The sequence below is a fragment of the Prunus dulcis genome, unplaced genomic scaffold (genome assembly GCF_902201215.1).
Source record: "Prunus dulcis unplaced genomic scaffold, ALMONDv2, whole genome shotgun sequence".
Lineage (NCBI taxonomy): Eukaryota > Viridiplantae > Streptophyta > Magnoliopsida > Rosales > Rosaceae > Prunus > Prunus dulcis.
Window position 1 is genome coordinate 1 of NW_023010224.1, and position 18378 is coordinate 18378.

Consider the following 18378-nt stretch of genomic DNA (forward strand, 5'->3'; position numbering starts at 1 on the left):
AATTAGCAATCGTAGACAAATATTTTTCTAACTTAAGCTTCTTGATCCACATTTTAAAATAAAATTACATAACTATTACCAAGATTAAATTCATCTACGCCATAATAACATATTTGTATCAACTACAAACGACAAAGACTTTCTATCATAATAACTAATTCATACTGTCATAATTCCAGGAATGTGACTTTCAAAATAAATGGGGCTCAAAAATGACATCACATCCATAAATGGGACAACCACTTAGAGCGAATAATGGACGAGAAACTGTAGAGAGTGCACTGAAATATGTGTAAGGTTCATATCTTCAGATGTGCTACTTTGACACATCCCTCTCTTACACTTGTAACTTGGGATGACAGGAAAAGTGCAAAAGGTTATGTTTTTGGTTAATGAAACCAAAACTACAAGCCACGAAGCATACCATCAACCAAAATTGCCTCATTAGTCATCTTCACTCCCAATTTTGGCAATCAACAAAAAATAAAAGGCAAATGTAAGCTGTAAAGCAAGCTAACCATATGGCCAACCCAACAACTTTAGACAGCACCTATTCCAGGTGTCGCTTTCAGAATCATAAGGAAAAATAGTGGTAAAGGTGGTATGGCCACGAAAAGAACACACATTTACATCCCAATTCCAGAATAATCTATACTCATACTAAAGCAATGTAATGGTTAATAATTGAAACTGGGAGTGATTGTGAGCACTAAAATGTTTGAAAAGCATCAAAACGACACTAGAGAGAGCAAATTTCTCAGTAAACGGAAAGTACATATCCACACAACCCAGTTCCTCTTCCATACTAGCCTGTTGAGTTTAATAAAGGCCATCATAGCACAGCATATGTGGCGGTTCCAACATTACACTAAATATGCTAAAAAGAACTATAATGTCAATGTTGTGGAATGATGTGCTGTGGTACACTATCCAAGAACATGGGTTTCCAACCTCATCAGGGGGTTCGTGTGGCTGACTGAAGGGGACTTTCCACTCTTTCTCAACTACCAGAACTTTTTATGAAACCAGAACTTTACACCCTTTCTCAAATAACCAGAACTTAACGCACAACAAAGTCAAATCCAGTAGTTCTGAATGACAACCCAACTAATTGGACTCTCCTGAAGCCGTCAAAATTATTGAACAACAGAAAACATGCATTGCATAGAAGTTCAGAAAGTTTAGGACAATTTCTGACAAAATTCCACTTGATTTTCATACTCAAATATTAGCCATTATAAATTTCATGTAATGAAAAAAAAAATAAAAAAATTGAACATCACTAACTTACAATCTGACAATAACTCATTATTTCCCTGTACCTGAATATTCCTTCTGAGGATCATTCAGTCTTCCTACGGAATAAGTTGTGCTTTTTTCAGGTCTGAGACAACTCCTCTGTCTTCGGTAGTCCTTTCATTGTACAGTACCTGGAAAAAAACAATTGAAAATGGGTAAATATTGGTTTGGTATGAATTAGACTAAAAATGTAATAACTCTTTCTATTGGAAGTACCTTGTCTATGATGCCATATTCAACTGCTTCACTAGGACTAAAATATTTCGGACGTCTAATGTCTGCTTCAATTTGCTCAGTTGACTTTCCAAGATGCTTTGAAAAGAGCTTAACCTAGAACACAAATTAAACAATAAACATTGAGTTGATAAGTCACCTCATGTTTAAATGCATTTTATTGTTTGCATGAATGTCAAAATGCACATTCAAATGAAAATTTCATAGAATTATTCACTTATGGACTCAACACACAGATGTTTAACATACCACCGTATGTTCAAAGAACATTTAATAATATATTTATTTGAAAAGGAACGATGGGGATGCTCTCCGTAAAGAAGATTCTTTTTGTTATTGCTTGTTTTAATCAACGGATTTGTTTCATCTATTTGTCTATTCATCAATGAGGACTGAAGTAGAAGCTGAAGAAATAATGAAACCAGTCTTTCCTTTTTCCTTCTTTTCGTTTACTTTCCCATTAATTATTACACCTGAGCTAAATTCTGTAATCTTATACAGAGAGCAAATTGTTTCATGGTAAAATATAAATACTCCCAAACTCAACAAACATTCAAGAGAGTAAATTCTGCAAAATTAATAAACATGCTACAGAAAAGAGAAAAATGGAAGAATAGAACAGAAATGAGCTCAAGTTACAAAGAAGTCTGCGATTCTTCAAAATTTTTAAAACTTATAAGCAATCTAACCAGCATTCAAACCAGTCAATGAGAACACAGTGAAGAAAGGGAGACATGCTGGTGACCGTCAATCTTACCAACTCATCTTTAACATTCCTCACTTCCCTTCTTGCAAGTTCAATATCTGTTGCTTGACCTTGAAACCTTGCAATTGGCTACATATAGATAAAGAAAGAAGACAAAAGGTTAATGTAAAATTTAAACCATGTATAAGTTCCACTAAACAAGATAAAAAGTACTAATTCCTGCCTTGCAATAAAAAGTAAGAAACATGCCAGATAGTACAGAATTTTAGAGCTAAAAAAATTTGTGATAAATATAGAACCTGCTTCATCATGATTGTTGATGAGGGTAAAGCAGAACGGTTTCCTTTCGAACCAGCAGCCAAAAGTAAGGCAGCTTCTCCCCAAGCGTTACCAACACACAGAGTAAATATAGGTGGTTTGACATACCTGCAGCGGTTAGAAATTTGTTTTAATCTTTCGGGGGAAAATTCAGATCATCTCTAAAGTGATGGAAACTAGTATTGATCAACATGAATGCATGACCTAACAGAAGAATAGAGATGGATGACCTCATGACATCATATATTGCAAAAGCCTCTGTTTCGTAACCTAACTTCTCACCACCCTGAAGAATACAAGAGAAGAGTCATATAAAATGAACAACTATTGTATGGAAATAAAAGAAGAAAAACAAACAAGGCACAATTTTTTAACAATCTTCATTGTTCTATTAACAGTAGATGCAGAAGGGACGTAATATGAGAATTACTATACTTTACTTATATAGTTATAAAGCAACTACACTGTTTGTTGGTCAAAGTGAAACGGATGCGCAGAAAAAAGGGCTAACAGCTAAAGAAGACAAGAATTTCTGTTTCTCCCAAGTCCTAACACACCTGCCAGCAAATTGATTAAAAATGTAACACTTGTCGCAAAAGAATTTGAATTACGACTGTGGAAGAAGCCCAAAAACCACCACACAAGAGAAAACTAAAAGTGTAGTTACAAATCATACATTCTTTAACTAAGTTCTTTCTAAAGAAGGTTACCTTATGATAATCCTGCTGCAACAAATGTAGATATTACTACGAAATCCTTACAACTACCACTATCCCACCATGAGAATCAATCACAAACCTTCTTCTTTGCAACCACCACAAGTTGGAATCACCTATGATTGTATCAGAACCGCTATTTTAAAAGATTGGAACCAAGCCATTAGCACTACTATAACTACCTCTGGCTCTAACACCAACATCGAAGCAACTGCTGGAATGAGCTATCAGCACAATTACCAAACACAATTTCTTTTCTCATATCTCACCATATATGCACAATCACGCAAATAAGCATGCACTCCGTAGCTACTACCACGTGATGAATTGACCAATACCATCAAAATGTAAAACCATAGATACGCATACAAAATTGACAACAAAGGCGAACCCATTATTGCCTCCCCGGCATCGACCTTTCATCTATGACCAAACATTGGTCCCGTCATATTCTAGTTATATCGTACTATCATAACTTAATAATAAAAGGCTGCTGACTATTAAGTTTGGTCGTCCTTCAATCATGCCAATCTGTTAAACAAGCAGAGAGTAACACTAGAACTAGCGAAAAATAAATGAAGGGTCCTGAATGTTAACCTTGGTTGTTCCAGTGGAATTTACGTACAAGTAAATGGGCTTCGTTTCATCTTCATACTGAAGGTAGAGAAACTCCGCCAGTATCAACTCCGTCACTGAAGGAACAAGTGACATGCCCAAGTACACAATTCGATTTTTGTACAGATATGATGCCAGGTCTGGAGGCGGTTGCTCCCATGCACTTCCTCTTTGAAACGGAATAACCTAAACACACAAATTTCAAACTTCATTATACAATAATCAATAACAACACTACCCATTACCCAAAATCTCAAATTTATTGGAGGGTAATTAAAATTGACCTAAATTTATTATATTTAAAATGAAAGGAAAAAACAAAAGCAAAATTGAGAATTAAATGTGGGAAGGTAGTTGGGGGAGTACCATGGTGACGACACCGCGTTTGGGCTTGTAGCCACGGAACGACGCTGGGTTGAGGCTCGAGGGGCGGAGCTTGTGGCCGGAAAATTCGGAGGAGATGCTGGTGCCGGCGAAGGGAGAGAGGAAATTGGTGGAGAGGGAAGCTCTGGGAAGGGTAGGGGACGACGTCGTTTGGGTGCGGCTAGAGCTTAGGGCTCGGCGAGTGGTTGGCGATGCTAACATGCGCGTGTGAAGCGCGAAGCTTGAAGCCGTGGTGGCGACCTCCATTGATGGTTTGGAGCGCTCTTTAACTGGAGAAGGCTGTGGCCAACTGTGAGTATGTGAAAACTGGAAAAGAGAATAATGGAAGAAGATATTGAAACAAAATAGATTGGGCTTTTGGTTTTAATTCGGGTTAAAACAATCTTGAGCCCACAAAAGAGGGAGGCTCCAGCCCAATATATGTTCATTAAGGGGTTGTTTGGTACGGCGGATTATTATGGACGGGATTAAATCCTGGGATTGTCTTGGATTAACTCGGATTGGCTTAAGCTGGATTAAGTACTGACCTACGTTTGGTGCTGCATCGGACTAAGAAGCTTAATTATAAAAATAGTGAATACCTATGTTTGGTGCTGTGTCGGACTAAAAAATAATTATTTAAATATTTAAATTAATTAAAAACTAAACCGAAAGAAATAATTATACAACCCAACCCGTGTGAATTGAAAAAGAGTTGGGTTGTATAATTATTTATTTATGTTTGATTTTTAATTAATTTAAATATTAAAATAATGAATATTAAAAAAGAGTTACCCAAAAAAAAAAAAATTTTTTTTTTTTAAAGAGCCCCACCCCTATCAGGCCCTGCCAGCTCTATTTCTCTCTCCCTGTTTTTTTTTTTTCTAGTATTTTATTCTTATTTTTCTTGTTTTTCACTCTTTTATTTATTCTCCTCTTCTCCATCTTTTCTTTCTGTTCTGTTTTTTTTTTCCTTTCCTCAATTGTGAGGTGAGATCCAGTAACCAACTGGCTTCATCGCCACCATTTTTCTGTGGGTCTCCACCAAGCAGGGCATCATACCCTGTAATCCAAGATGAGCAATTTGGCAATAGTAGCAAGATGGCTCCATTTTTTCCAGCACCGCCATCTTCATTGTCTGAGCGCAACGAAGGATGTCTTCGAATGAAAATGAACTACGCCAACTCAACAAAGCTCAAGCGATTTCTAGACACCCCAAAACATCATTAGCAAGTAAGAAAGTACCCAAATAGGAGCAGTATCAAAAGTACACAGACCCAGATTTTTTCTTCTTTTCTTTTCTTCCTATTTCCTTTTTTTTTTTCTCTCTGTTTCTGGTTTCATTATTTTCTGCTTTTCTTTTTTTTCTTTGGAGCTGCTACGAATTGGACTCAGATGGCGAAGAGAGATGGTTCTAGGTTATGCTGGCGGTTGGGATCGTTCTCAGAAGAAATCTAGGATGGAGCGTTGGGCACTGTTTTTCGTTGATTGGATTTGTGGTGGGGTTAAGCGATAAGGAAGTCGGACTCGCGTGTTCAAAACAGCAAGCGTCCTATTTTGCAAACCCAATTTTGGGTTCACTATATTAGCTGTACGAGTCCGGGCTTTTTTTAACTATTGGACTATATAATCTCATTTAAGATAATCCCCTCCCTTACCAAACATGGGTTTCAAGTATTATTTAACTCAATCCAGTCCAGTGAGGCATAGTGAAGCATACCAAACATGGGGCATTCATTTGGACTAAAAAAAGAAAGGGAAATAAGCTGATATAATCACTTTTCAAAAGTGGTATTCTGAAATAATTAGGTTACAAATTGTGTTCTGATATAATCACTTGTGAACGTGAAATGACCAAACTGCCCTCTATATAAAAGCACATGTATCAACCCGTTGCCACCCCTTTTCTGAAAGGGAACTTGTCTGAACTCAGCTCAACTCTCTCTCCTCTGTGTTGGAAGGTTGGCAAAAATTGGGGGAACTCCAGGTTGGGAGACATGTTCCCACTGAGCAATCCAGTTCGCAACCCATCCATCGTCCTAACCCAGATGTCCTCAAACTTGGGACCCTAGTTTGGGCGCAGCGAAGCCGGAGGGCACGGCCTCCATTGTTGACCTCCAGATCGAGCTGACTGCTGCGATTCCACAGAGAAGGGAAAGTGGCGACTTCCGGTGTCGTTGTGAACGGATGTGAGTTGTGATATTGGTTTGGTAGTGTATGTGTATTATGAAATCGTTCAGCCCCTTTTCACCACAGAGGGCATAAAAGCTTAAATTTTCAGTTTGCACTTGTTGTGATATGTTGAAATTCATAGTTTGTGATATTATCTGCAGTGGGAGCTGTCTGGTGAACTTGAATTTTGTTTAAAATTGACCGAATGCGTGTATAATGTAGTGCAATGTGTTTGATAATGGTGAAAATAACAGCACAAAGAAAAATCATAGGTTAACTTTGTCTGGCCTACAAATTTGTAAATACGGCTAGTGTTAGGCTCAATTTAGATGCTAATGGGGGGAATTTATTGGCATTCTGGGTTTGTTTTGGTAAGAAGTATAGTTTGTGTGTGTTGGTTTCGAATTTGGTAATTCAGCTTGTACTACATTATACGCTTTCAGCTTCCCTGATCCTTTTGTTGAAGGTGTTTACATTTGTGCAAAAGACTTGGAGGGTTAGAGGGTTCATATTTCTGCCATTGTATGTGTATGTTAGTTTGTTAATAACTTGGAACCCACAGATATCATCTTCAAAATCAGAGAAAAAACAAAAAGGAATAAAAGTTAATTGTTGAAGCAGCTACAATTAACTTTTGAAGATTTGAGGATTTAGAAGATGATATGTGTAGTGGAATGATTGTTGTGCATGTTTTTATTCATCTATTTTGTATTTTTTAGTGTTATGAATCGGTGTAGTAATTATTTATGTTTTTTGCAGAAATGGATACAGTTGGAATTTTGGTATGCTACAATGGAAATTGGGTTAAGAAGGATAACATTGAGAGTTATGAAGGTGGGGAGGCTAAAGGCATAATAGTGTCACGGAACGTAACGTTTTCCGAACTTGTTCAACGCATTTATAAGATCATGGATGCAGAGCCCACGAAATATAGTGTCACATTGAAGTATTCAGTTCCTGTATCCGCATCTGTCAGTAAGCACATAAGGGTTGAAGACAATGATGATGTTCAATATTTTCTCAAGTACAACACAGATGTTATGGCCTCTAAAATAACCCCTTTAGTAGCAAGCTTGAAAAATATTGAAGGTCATGGTATTGAAGGGTGCAATGGCATTGTAAGCGTTGAGAGTAGCAATGCTCCTGCTACCTTTGTTGTGGAACGAAGAAATGTGGTAATTTCGGACAATGAAACTGAAAATGGTGGGAATGGTTTTAATTGGAGTGATTGGGTTCAAGAAGTTCATTTTGAAAGCGGTGAAAACATAGTTGCTGATTTGTATCAACCTAGCAATAAAGAGGAACCGTACTCTGCACCAATTGTGCATCCTCATGAGGACAGCAATGTGGAACCCTCCACTGTGCAGTGTAGACAGGTGCAATCTGAACCTCTCCGGCAATCAAGTTCGAGTGAAATGCATACAATTCGGGTTGATTCGAAGCATGGTGAGAGTGTGGAATATATTGGTTATGGTGGAGGCCTTTCGTGCATAAATTGGGAAGCAAATTTGAAGGTTGGCCGAGTTTATCCAAATAAGATTGCCCTTTTAAAAACAATCAGTTTAGCAGCAATTAGAGGCCACTTTCGGTTCAGAACAGTCCAATCTGGGAAGCGTCGGTTTTGTGTTCGTTGTTGGCAGGTGCCTTGCCCTTGGAAACTTCGGGCATATAAAGTTGGATTACATGAGTTTAAGGTTGTTAAATACGATCCACTTCATGAATGTGATCTGAGGTTTGTAAGCAGTCACCATCCTCAAGCTACGGCCGAATTGGTGTCTGACTGTGTTAAATGGAGATTTCAGGATTCGCGCAGCATTTATACTGCAGCTGATATAAAGACAGATGTGAAAAAAAAAATTTGGTGTCAGCATAAGCTACTCTACGGCTTGGAGAAGCCGAGAGTTAGCTTTCAAAACAATGAGAGGGTCTGCAGAAGAGTCGTATTCCCTTCTCCCTTCCTATTGTTATGAGTTGGAGCGTAAAAATCCGGGAACTTTGACATACATTGAGACTGATGCAGCCGACCACTTCTTATATTTTTTTATGTCCATTGGTGCATGCATACGAGGATTTAAGTCGTCAATGCGGCCCGTGATTGCTGTTGATGCTACCCATTTGAAGTGCAAGTATAAAGGTGTTTTGTTTGTTGCGACCGCATTTGACTGAAATCGCAACATATATCCTGTTGCCTTTGGGATTGGAGATTTGGAGACCGATGCAGCATGGGAGTGGTTTTTGAGAAAATTACATTGTGCAATTGGTGATTGCTCGAATCTTGTTGTCATATCTGATCGCAATGTTAGCATACAACATGGGTTGCGTAGAGGTTTTCCTGGGGCAAGCCATGGTATTTGCTTTTATCACTTGAAGGGCAATATGAAAGCCTCATTTCACTTGAAGCAACGGGATCCGATATTGGGGTATTTTATAAGGGCAGCGAAGTCTTATCGTCTAGCGGAGTTCAATCGTCACTTCTCGATGATAAACAATGAGCGAGGGCGAAATTATCTACTACGTGCAGGCGTTCAGAAGTGGTCACGGGCCCACTGTGATGGACGACGCTATAATGTGATGACAACGAATATTGTGGAGTCCATTAATTCAGTTCTTCGTTTTGCAAGGATGCTTCCGGTCCTACACTTGATCGATGAAATCACAAATTTACTTCTCACTTGGTTTAGTGAACGTCGAGATTTAGCAATGAAATGTCATTCTACATTGTGCCCTGATTTGGGTGAACAGAAGTTAAGGAAGAGGTTAGACGCTGCGTCAAGGATGAATGTGGTCAAAATCAATGATGTTGAGTATAATGTTCTGGATGGTGATTTGAACGGTCTGGTGCACTTGGCAAACCGTAGTTGTACGTGCAGGAAGTTTGACTTGGAGCAACTCCCGCGCAAGCATGCTATTGCGGTATGTCGGCACTTGAATTTGAACCCCTACTCCTTTGCCTCTTCTTATTATACACGAGCTACATGGGCAGCTGCATATGCTGAATCTATTTATCCTGTACAACCTAAAGGCACATGGGTTATTCCCGAACATTTGAACAATGTCAAAATCCTTCCTCCTGTTTGTAAGGTTATGCCGGGCCGGCGCAAAATGCAAAGAGTACCTTCCAAAGGAGAGGACTCCCGGCAAAAAAAATGCTCAAGGTGTGGTGTGAAGGGCCACTACCGAAATACATGCAAACAATCTGTCCCTCTCAAGAACTGAAGTCTCTAATTGCGCATATTGCACAGTTGTTCAGTTTGTACCTCACTTGTCATCAACTGTGAAGTTCATGAATAGGTTCGGTGATGCTGCAGGGATGGAAGTCCGTCAATTAAACGGTCATGTGAAGCATATGGAACAAGGTAACAAGTTCCTTGCAATGAGAGCCTATTATTAGTAGCAATTTGTTAACATACAGTTGTACCTGTTTTATTGAAACCAGCTGTTATTTAACACTGTTCCACTGGCCAATGTGTCATACAGATTAGCATTTCTATTCGTTTGTGATGTACCTTTTATTTTCATTTAAATTGTATTCGATTTGGTGTTGTGAAATGTGATTGTAGTCACGTTGGCATCACTTGGTTTCCTTTCCTACACAACGTTATGTCCTCTCTTTATATGCATCGGATTGGTATTGTATTGTACCTTTGTTGCCATCGTATTGGTATTGTATTGTACCTTTGTTGCCATCGTATTGGTATTGTATTGTACCTTTGTTGCACGGCCATTGTTAGTGTAATGAAAACGGTTTCTGTCCCAAATGAAAGGGCCTAGAAGGCTAACTAAAATGTAATCTCGTACATAAAACGTAATTCAAATGCAAATGTTACGCAATTACTGGGAGCGTCATTGTACTTCATGATTTCTCATTGTTCTGATTGCCATAGACCAAACTATCTATAGTGTTTGGGAAACTATCCATGCAGGTACACATGGTGAACATCCTGCACTACTATCGTGATATGGACTTTTCAAATAGTTAATTATTCACTTCAAGTCACACACACAGAGGAACAAACCCTTCCCCATTTGTGTGTGATTAGTGCCTATGGACTCTGGTACCTATAACTCTTCCAATCCAACCTGTTTTGCAAAATAACAAAGTCAGTTATTAGTGTTCTATATTGTTGGGCACAGTGTCCGTGGTTTGTATCCAATTGCCTTAAGGTATCAATACATGTCCCATATTTCCATGGATATTCCGCGCGTCATAACCATCGATCTGTCCGAACCCCTCCATATACACGACCATTGCTAGAGTCACTGTTTTTAAGTACTCAGATGTAGAGGCTATAATATGAGGTGTATTTCCATAAAGCAGCAATATAACAGTACTATAATCACAATACGATTACAATATGTGTCAATAATTATACAATACAAACACAATATACACCCGTTATGCTTCTAATATGAGGCCAATAAACGTTTCATAAGCACACCTCCACGTTACAGTACTTCATATGTATACAAACTAAGTAATTTCCCACTCAACGGTGAGAATAAGAGGAAGGCGTAAACAAGGCACCACATTCATACAAAAGCCACCAAATACATACAAAATGATTCCACACGTACGTACCCTGACCCAGCTACAGAAACCCTTCCACAAAATCACCATGTTTACAGGTCCATGAATAGATCCAATTCTTTGGTCTTCTTCCTCGCTGCATGCACAAGGATATGATCAGCCATTCCCTGGCCACCCTTATTCAGCCCCTGCCACACACCACCAACATCTATTTCGCTCCAATTGTAGTCTGGTGACACGACGGAAGCATAATCCCGTAACATCTCGAACCCATTGTTAAAACATTCAACCAGTTCATGGTTAAATTCTTCAGATTCAGTGAATTTTTGGACAGCATCTTTCTTTGTTTCTTCCAATTGTAACGCCAACGAGGCTAACTTCGCGCTTCGACTTTCGGCTTTCATTGTTTGCTTAACTTCTCTAGCAAATGCTTTGTTCAGCTTGTTCGTCAAGTTGCCCATCACCTGGCCATGAATATCGCATTTGGTTTCCCACCAATCCGCTGCCGTACACAAATATTGGAGGTGATGCTTCACTTCAGCTATTTTCTTTAGCGGATCAATGTTGTCTGCCTCACTTCCGGATGACGTGGGATCGTTATTTGGAGTCCCGGGTGGAGATGGGAAAGGGACATGCCATGGCTGGTCTCCTGGGTAACTAACAACCTCGTTTGGAGGGATTACGTCTGACATCTTCAACTTCAAATGGGGATAACGCACACATGCACCCTGAAAAACAGTTAACGTTACAAAATCAATCTGGAGCTTCCTTTTCGTTACCAACAATAGGGTGAGATTTAGTACAGCTTTGGTGTATGATATATATGGAATTGAATGAGTAGGTTAGACCCTCTTATATAGAAGGAGTTGTCTGTTTTATATTGCTTTCAATGACTACATTACAAAATCAGTCTTCAGTCATTACTCCTCTCTGTCACTGACAGCATTGTCAAATGCCCATTACAGTCGGGCCAAATACGAAAATACACACCTGTCAACGTCAGGTGGGATGAATCTACCTACAAATACTTTCATGGTCCATTTTTGTAATTGGCCAATTACTTGTCAAATTACCGTACTCATATATTTGGGACAATTTGTAGTTTTGGTACATGAGGGAAATTGGGGAAAGAGGACAAAAGGAATAAATTGCAAATTCAACATGGGTCCCATACAACAACCACCAACCAATGGTAAAGAATAGTTATATACAGCTGTTAATATGCACAGGCCAAGTCAAATGTGTTGCCCAACAACTCCCGCCAATAACTCCCGCCTAAAATTGGACCCAACAACTGCCGCCAATAACTCCCGCCTCTTCATGACAGTCATTTACTCCTGGTCATTAATACCTCCCACTATTTAATTGTAACCCAGCTGCATCCACCCAACATTTCCATCACACTTACTCCGTCAAACCCCCCCTGCCTGCCTGCGCAGCTATTTCACCTACATCACAATGAATGGCAGTTTGGTCAAACTAATGGCCACACCAACCCACAGTAAATACCCAACACCCATGGACCCCAACCCCACACCAAACCCAACCCTTGCCATTACTGAAGGAGGGGACACTGAAACACCTGCCAAAGCAGCAACAGCAGACACTGAAGACTGGGACCATGGACTGCAGCAATGTCGAGCCAATACCATGTTCTGGAAAAATCTCCATGCAGACATAGTTAGCAAAATTAAAGAGGGCCAAGCTAGGTGGGGTGTCATAAAAAAGCACACAATTCGGGCGCGTTATCAAGCCCGGATGCATCTTCTACATATGAAGGCTGTCAGAGGTAGAATTGAAAATGCCCCTGCCAGTGCAGTTATTGCATTCAAAGAATCAGACGAAATGGCGCAGCTGAAGCAACAACAACTGGAATCCGGCTTCGAACTATTTAGGAAGTTTGCACAAATTGGGGATGCAGAAGGAAAGTGGGACATCACTGTGGGAGGGGTCATGAACTTAATGGGTCGCGGTCGCCGCATTTGACGGGTATGCAACTCGAAATTGGTCCACAGCGAGAGGGTTTGCCTTGTAATATTACCATGGCTACTATTGGGGACAAACCCAGGACAGTGGACGTTTTGACGTGGCCTCTTTTTGTAATATATATGTATGAGGTGCCCTTTTTTTTTGTTTCGGATGTTTTCTGTTGGGGAAAGGGGGCCTCGTTGGTACATATGTTTAATGTAAGCTGCAGGGGCCGTCTTTGTTAAGATTGTATTCTGTAAGTTTGAGGTCACCTCTTTGTACATTTTGTCTTGTGTAAGTTTCACCTGGCTTTTGTATGCTGCCAGGTTGAGGTGGCCTTCGTATTATATGTACGTTTCAGGGGCCTTTCTTTTGTGTTGTATGCAGGAACTTTGATAACTGCAGTTGATGTAGTTTGGCTGCATTCATTTCATATTCGATATAACGTAATTACCTTCCACATCGTCCATATTTGTAGACTTGTTCAATGACATTGCAAAACCAATACGTAAGACAGTATAAAAAATGTTATAATAGCTGTACCAATGTCAAATAATGCTGAGGTTACATTGGAATGCCAATATAACACCAATATCGGGCATTATAAAACCAATACAAATCAATAGCGATACAATAAAGTTACAATATGATACCAATATAGTACCACTGTCCTACCAATCCGTCATTCATAAACCAATATAAAAACAACTAAGAATGGCATGTACTGTATCTGCAAGTGTATACCATGCCGCATCTGTCATAAACTAAGGCTATGAATACCATTGGGCCCAATCTATACTTACTGTTGGGAATGGTAAATATTGGAAAAAAAAAAAAATTTCCTTTTTAAAAACACCCCATTAACTCCAGGTTTCATGTTTGTGCACTCACACCATGTTACTGAAACATTGTGCACATGCAAGTGTAACCCTTTCAATTTGGGATGACCCTCTTCAGCACCCTAAATATCGCACAACGTGAACAACAATTCATACCCTCCAAAACAAGAAGATGAGTAGGAGGAGCCTCCGTACCGGTGAGGGTGAGTCAGTGACGTCTCAGTTGCCCGGTCAAGACGCGACTTCAAGATCTCGCTGGGAAATGGAAGCTGCGAGTTCAGTGTGTTCACGGCTGTGCTACTGTGGGAACGTTGTCAAAACGCATACATCGTGGACGGTTTCTCATCCTGGAAGGAGGTTTCAAGTATGTGCAAGGGTAAGTTTATTTATGTGTAAGTTTTAGCTGACATTTGGGAATTGTCTGTATTCCAAATCTGATGCTGGCTGTCTTTGTTTGAAAACATTGCTTCCGTTTCTGCAGAGGAATGGATGTACATTTTGGGAATGGGCTGACCCAGAGATGTGTGACAGATCGAAGCACATCATTCCAGGCTTGCTTAGGAAAATAAACCGCTTGGAAGAAGAACAACACGCTGGAAAAGGAAAGATGAAAAACCCATGGTTTTGGGTCTCTGTTTTCTTGGTTGGAATGGTCATTTATTTGTTGTTTTCCAAATGTAATAGGACTCCTGGTCATCTACAGTTGGCAGGTTAAAGTTGGTTAGGTTATGGATGTAATGGAACAGGTTTTATTTATTCTAAATCAGTGATGGCAGAGATGGTCGTTTTCTATTGGTTTCATCTTGGTTTGAAAAGGCAAACACAAAAGGCATAGCCAATAACCCCAGGCTCAGGTATTTTGGTATCAACTCTTATGCAGCCTCAATCGTCAGACCAATTATTCCACGTAAACATGAGAAATAACTAAATATTTGACGGTGAGGGACCTCCCAAAACTACAACTCAATGACGTCAAACAATAGAATATTTGAGCTTGTAATTGGCCCAACCGAGCGTTAATGATAATGTTTGTGCTAACCAACCCCGACATTTCCGTCCGGATCGGATTTCAAAAATGCATATACAAAACAAAGTATTCAACCTAACTAAACTAAACTAAACTAAACAGTCGACAATGCACTGTCGTCTCATGTTTACAGGTCCATGACATAGCCACCCAATATATAATTTCAACTGTCACGAAAATGAACACCCTAATATATTGCCAAATGAGAGTCGAATATTTCGCTATAGTGGCGATAAAATAATGGGAAAAGCTACAATGTGGGTGGCCCCAAAAAATTGCATTTCGCTGCAACTTGTGCCAAATTATGGATTTACAGGAATTTGTTAAGCACAGAATGTCAACAATTAGTTCTAACAAAGGAAAGTGAATACAGCCCTTCTACCATGGAAGACAAGTACAATTGAATTCCGTTACATAAATGAACACCCTGCAACCTACTACAAAATCACCCCACTTTATCGCGTGGTGAGCAAAATGTCAAAAATTGTGCCATGTTACGCAAAAACTGCTTAGGCAGTTTCAAGATTCACAATACGACAAAACATCCTGCAACTTCTTTCACATACATGTACAGAATCTGAGATGTCAATATGGGTATGAAGCTGGAAGGACCACCCGCAGAAGGAGGACATATGTGCCACTTCAGCATTCATATAAAGGGAAAATGAGATGTCATAAGACATGTTCAATTTGAAGAAGTAATTGTTTGAACCTTTCATAAAGAACATGAAACAAGTTTTGGATTACACACAGTCGGAGTTTAGAACATATGACATACGTAAATCAGATGCCAGTTGTGAAACATTGACATTACCATCTATAGTGTTCAAATCCCCAATACCCTAAACTTTGAAGAACAAAAGTAGCCATTTTTAGTAATCACAGTTGGACAAGTTCCCAACATAATGTAAGTTCTCTTAAATGAACACTGACATCATAGGTGAGTACGTACGACGTAACTACAATGAAGTAAATAACAATGCAATTCCAAAGGCAGTAGTTAACAATAAAGCAGCAATGAGGTCAGATTAGGACTTTTACCTCATACATAGGCCTCCCCCCTCAAAGCCTCGATTGCAAGCTTCAATCGGTAGTAGCCAAACTTCGATGGGTCAATGGTATGTAAAGGAATGCCGGCACTAAGGTACTCAATAAATTTGACTGTCATAATGCCACATGAAGTACTGTCCACCCGAGCAGTGGAGAAGTTAGAAGTGCACCTATTGATAACATCCGAGTATAGTGATTTAAAAGAACACAGCTTACCCATCAGTTTGTTTAGGAACATCGGAAATTCTGCAAATTGTGAATGGGTTAAAGTTTGACATGTCAGTCCCCTTTCTCTTCCCCGCTTCAACCTCCGATTTCTCATAAAACCTCATTTCATGCAGCACCTTTGCAAGCGTATGGGTAATAGGCTCCATGAATCGGACAAGCATACTGTTGGAGGTAAAATCAGAATTCGAGTCATAGACAGTGACAGTATGTCGCACAAAGTCGACTTCTACTGCCACCCAATGGGACTGTCGAACATTATACGGGAGATAGACCTTGCGCACTTTCGTCCATGCTTGCGCATACCCATGTTGCCATGACCCATTGACAAAGTGGTGTACATTTTTGAGGTAGTTAGGGGGAGGGTCAACGGTCCTTGCAGCAGATTGTTTCCTCGTGACTCGTTTCCCACTTGGCATTGCAAACGGCTGTAAAAATTGCTGCAACCAAGTGTGAAATACACGTTACATAAACCCAAACCAAAGCACCAAAAGGAGAGACCAACATGACTCCTACCAATGCAAGAACTGCAGTGACACAAAATATGGATACAAAATTACCTGCAGACAAAACTCGGCGGTTGTCCACTCCCTTCCAAATAGTTGCGGATGAGAGAGTTGTCTTTTTCGTATTAGAAACATGGCCATGTCAAGGTGCTGCTATTTCAGAACACAACAACCGCGTGAATATCACAAATTTTACACACATAGTCAATGTCATCAAATAAGAGATTGATCGAAATAAAGCCGGGTTCAAATTGTTACCCTCGAGCTCATCCATGCAGTTTCATCTAACAGTTTGTAAAAAAAAATCTGCCCCAACTTCAAATGGTTCGAGCTCCAGCTCCGCACTACAAAAACAACACTTGCAAAGGTAAATTGAAATATAATAGACAAGTGGAACACCTTGTATAATATGACAATGACACACACATGTATAGTATAGCTACGTATAAATTGTTTGCATACATCAAAAAACAAGTATATTGGTTTTGCCAAGATACAAATCCTAACCTGATGTCAGTTTTCCAAGCCCTGCAAAGTTGTATGATAGCCTTCACATCGTCCATGGCCACGGGGTTTGTTGGATCAAAACGGGGCTGAGGTGTCTGTGCATGCAAATCAGTAACCTTCCTCTTTTTCCTGGAGGGATCGGTGAATGGACTCAACAATGGTGTCGCAGCCCGCTTAAGTCTGCACCCTTTGCCTTCACCATCTGGTTTCCGAACCGTGGCAGTAGCCTCGTTGTCCCCTTCATCCCCTTCATCACCAACCACAGTTATGTTACATTTCATGGGAGGCCTGACCTTGCATCCCACCCCCTCAATTTCTGTCTTCTTCCAATCCTCTAACAAATGTAACATTGTTTTACAAATAACTCTATACCCATTCCCATCTTCCGGAGTAGGAAGGAGGGCATCTTCAACACTAGGAAGCTTCACATCTTCAGCGGTAGGAACCTTGTGAGGTTGTTGGTCCACTTGCCTCTCAGGAACTGAAGTTTCAATTTCAGTGTCTATGACTTCCATGGCTGGGAAGGGTTCCACTCCATCAGCAGGGACTTCTGGTTCCCTTGGAGCCCCTTCTTGATCTGAGGCTGGAAAGTGTTCCACTCCATCACCACAGACTGGTGCTTCCATTTCACCCCGTTCTGTATGCATGCCTGGGAAGGGTTCTACTCCATCAGCTGGAACTTGAGTGTCCATTTTAGGTGCTACTGTAGTCGGACTAGTAGGTTCATTTACGGGTGACAAATCATTCTGCCCTCCTTCATTCATCTGAGCAGTACAGCCTTCCTCATGGCCTTCTCCACCATAATTTTTTTTTAACTCCTCCATCTCCAACTTCAAATAATGTTCGACTTCAGCAATTTTTAGGGTCAAATCCCGAATAGCCTTTTTATTTCTGTCACACTCGTTCTCATGCTTCAAACAGTTCTTCTGTACAATAGCTTCCAAGTCACGAACTCTGTTCCTAAGCCCCCGATTTGAACTACGTAGCTTAGCCAACTCATCCTTAGTGCTGCGTAATTGATGCTTCAAACTGCGAACGTCATTAACAGACCCTTTGGCCTGCATACAGTTATAATGCAACAGTTACAAAGCTTACAAAAAACCACGAAACTATTTCCACTTCATTCCTATCGTATTCGCTATATTTTCACAACATTGGAAAAAGATCATGCTCACCTTAGAAGAGGAGGGAAGGGTGGCTGTTTCCTCAACATCCGCGTCTTCTTCTTCACTAGAAGTGCCGGTTTTTTCTTCGGCCTCATCCCCAAATAATTCAACCATTGGTTCTTCGTTGTCATCATCACCC

The 18378-nt window shown here is 40.0% G+C and overlaps 2 protein-coding genes across 2 annotated transcripts; one reads left to right on the top strand and one right to left on the bottom strand.

Moving 5' to 3' along the window:
* Nucleotides 1–32: 32 nt before the first annotated feature.
* Nucleotides 33–4582, bottom strand: LOC117613235 (ATP-dependent Clp protease proteolytic subunit-related protein 4, chloroplastic-like). The gene is made up of 7 exons (XM_034341859.1): nt 4255–4582; nt 3871–4074; nt 2788–2843; nt 2539–2665; nt 2291–2368; nt 1516–1629; nt 33–1430 (listed from the first exon to the last, which is right to left on the bottom strand). Exons 1-7 carry the CDS (start codon nt 4516–4518, stop codon nt 1356–1358), a joined length of 918 nt encoding a protein of 305 aa, XP_034197750.1. The 5' UTR covers nt 4519–4582; the 3' UTR covers nt 33–1355.
* Nucleotides 4583–8799: 4217 nt separating this feature from the next.
* LOC117613233 lies at nt 8800–9639 on the top strand. The gene has a single exon (XM_034341857.1). The coding sequence runs from the start codon at nt 8800–8802 to the stop codon at nt 9637–9639; it is 840 nt and encodes a 279-aa protein (XP_034197748.1).
* Nucleotides 9640–18378: the final 8739 nt, after the last annotated feature.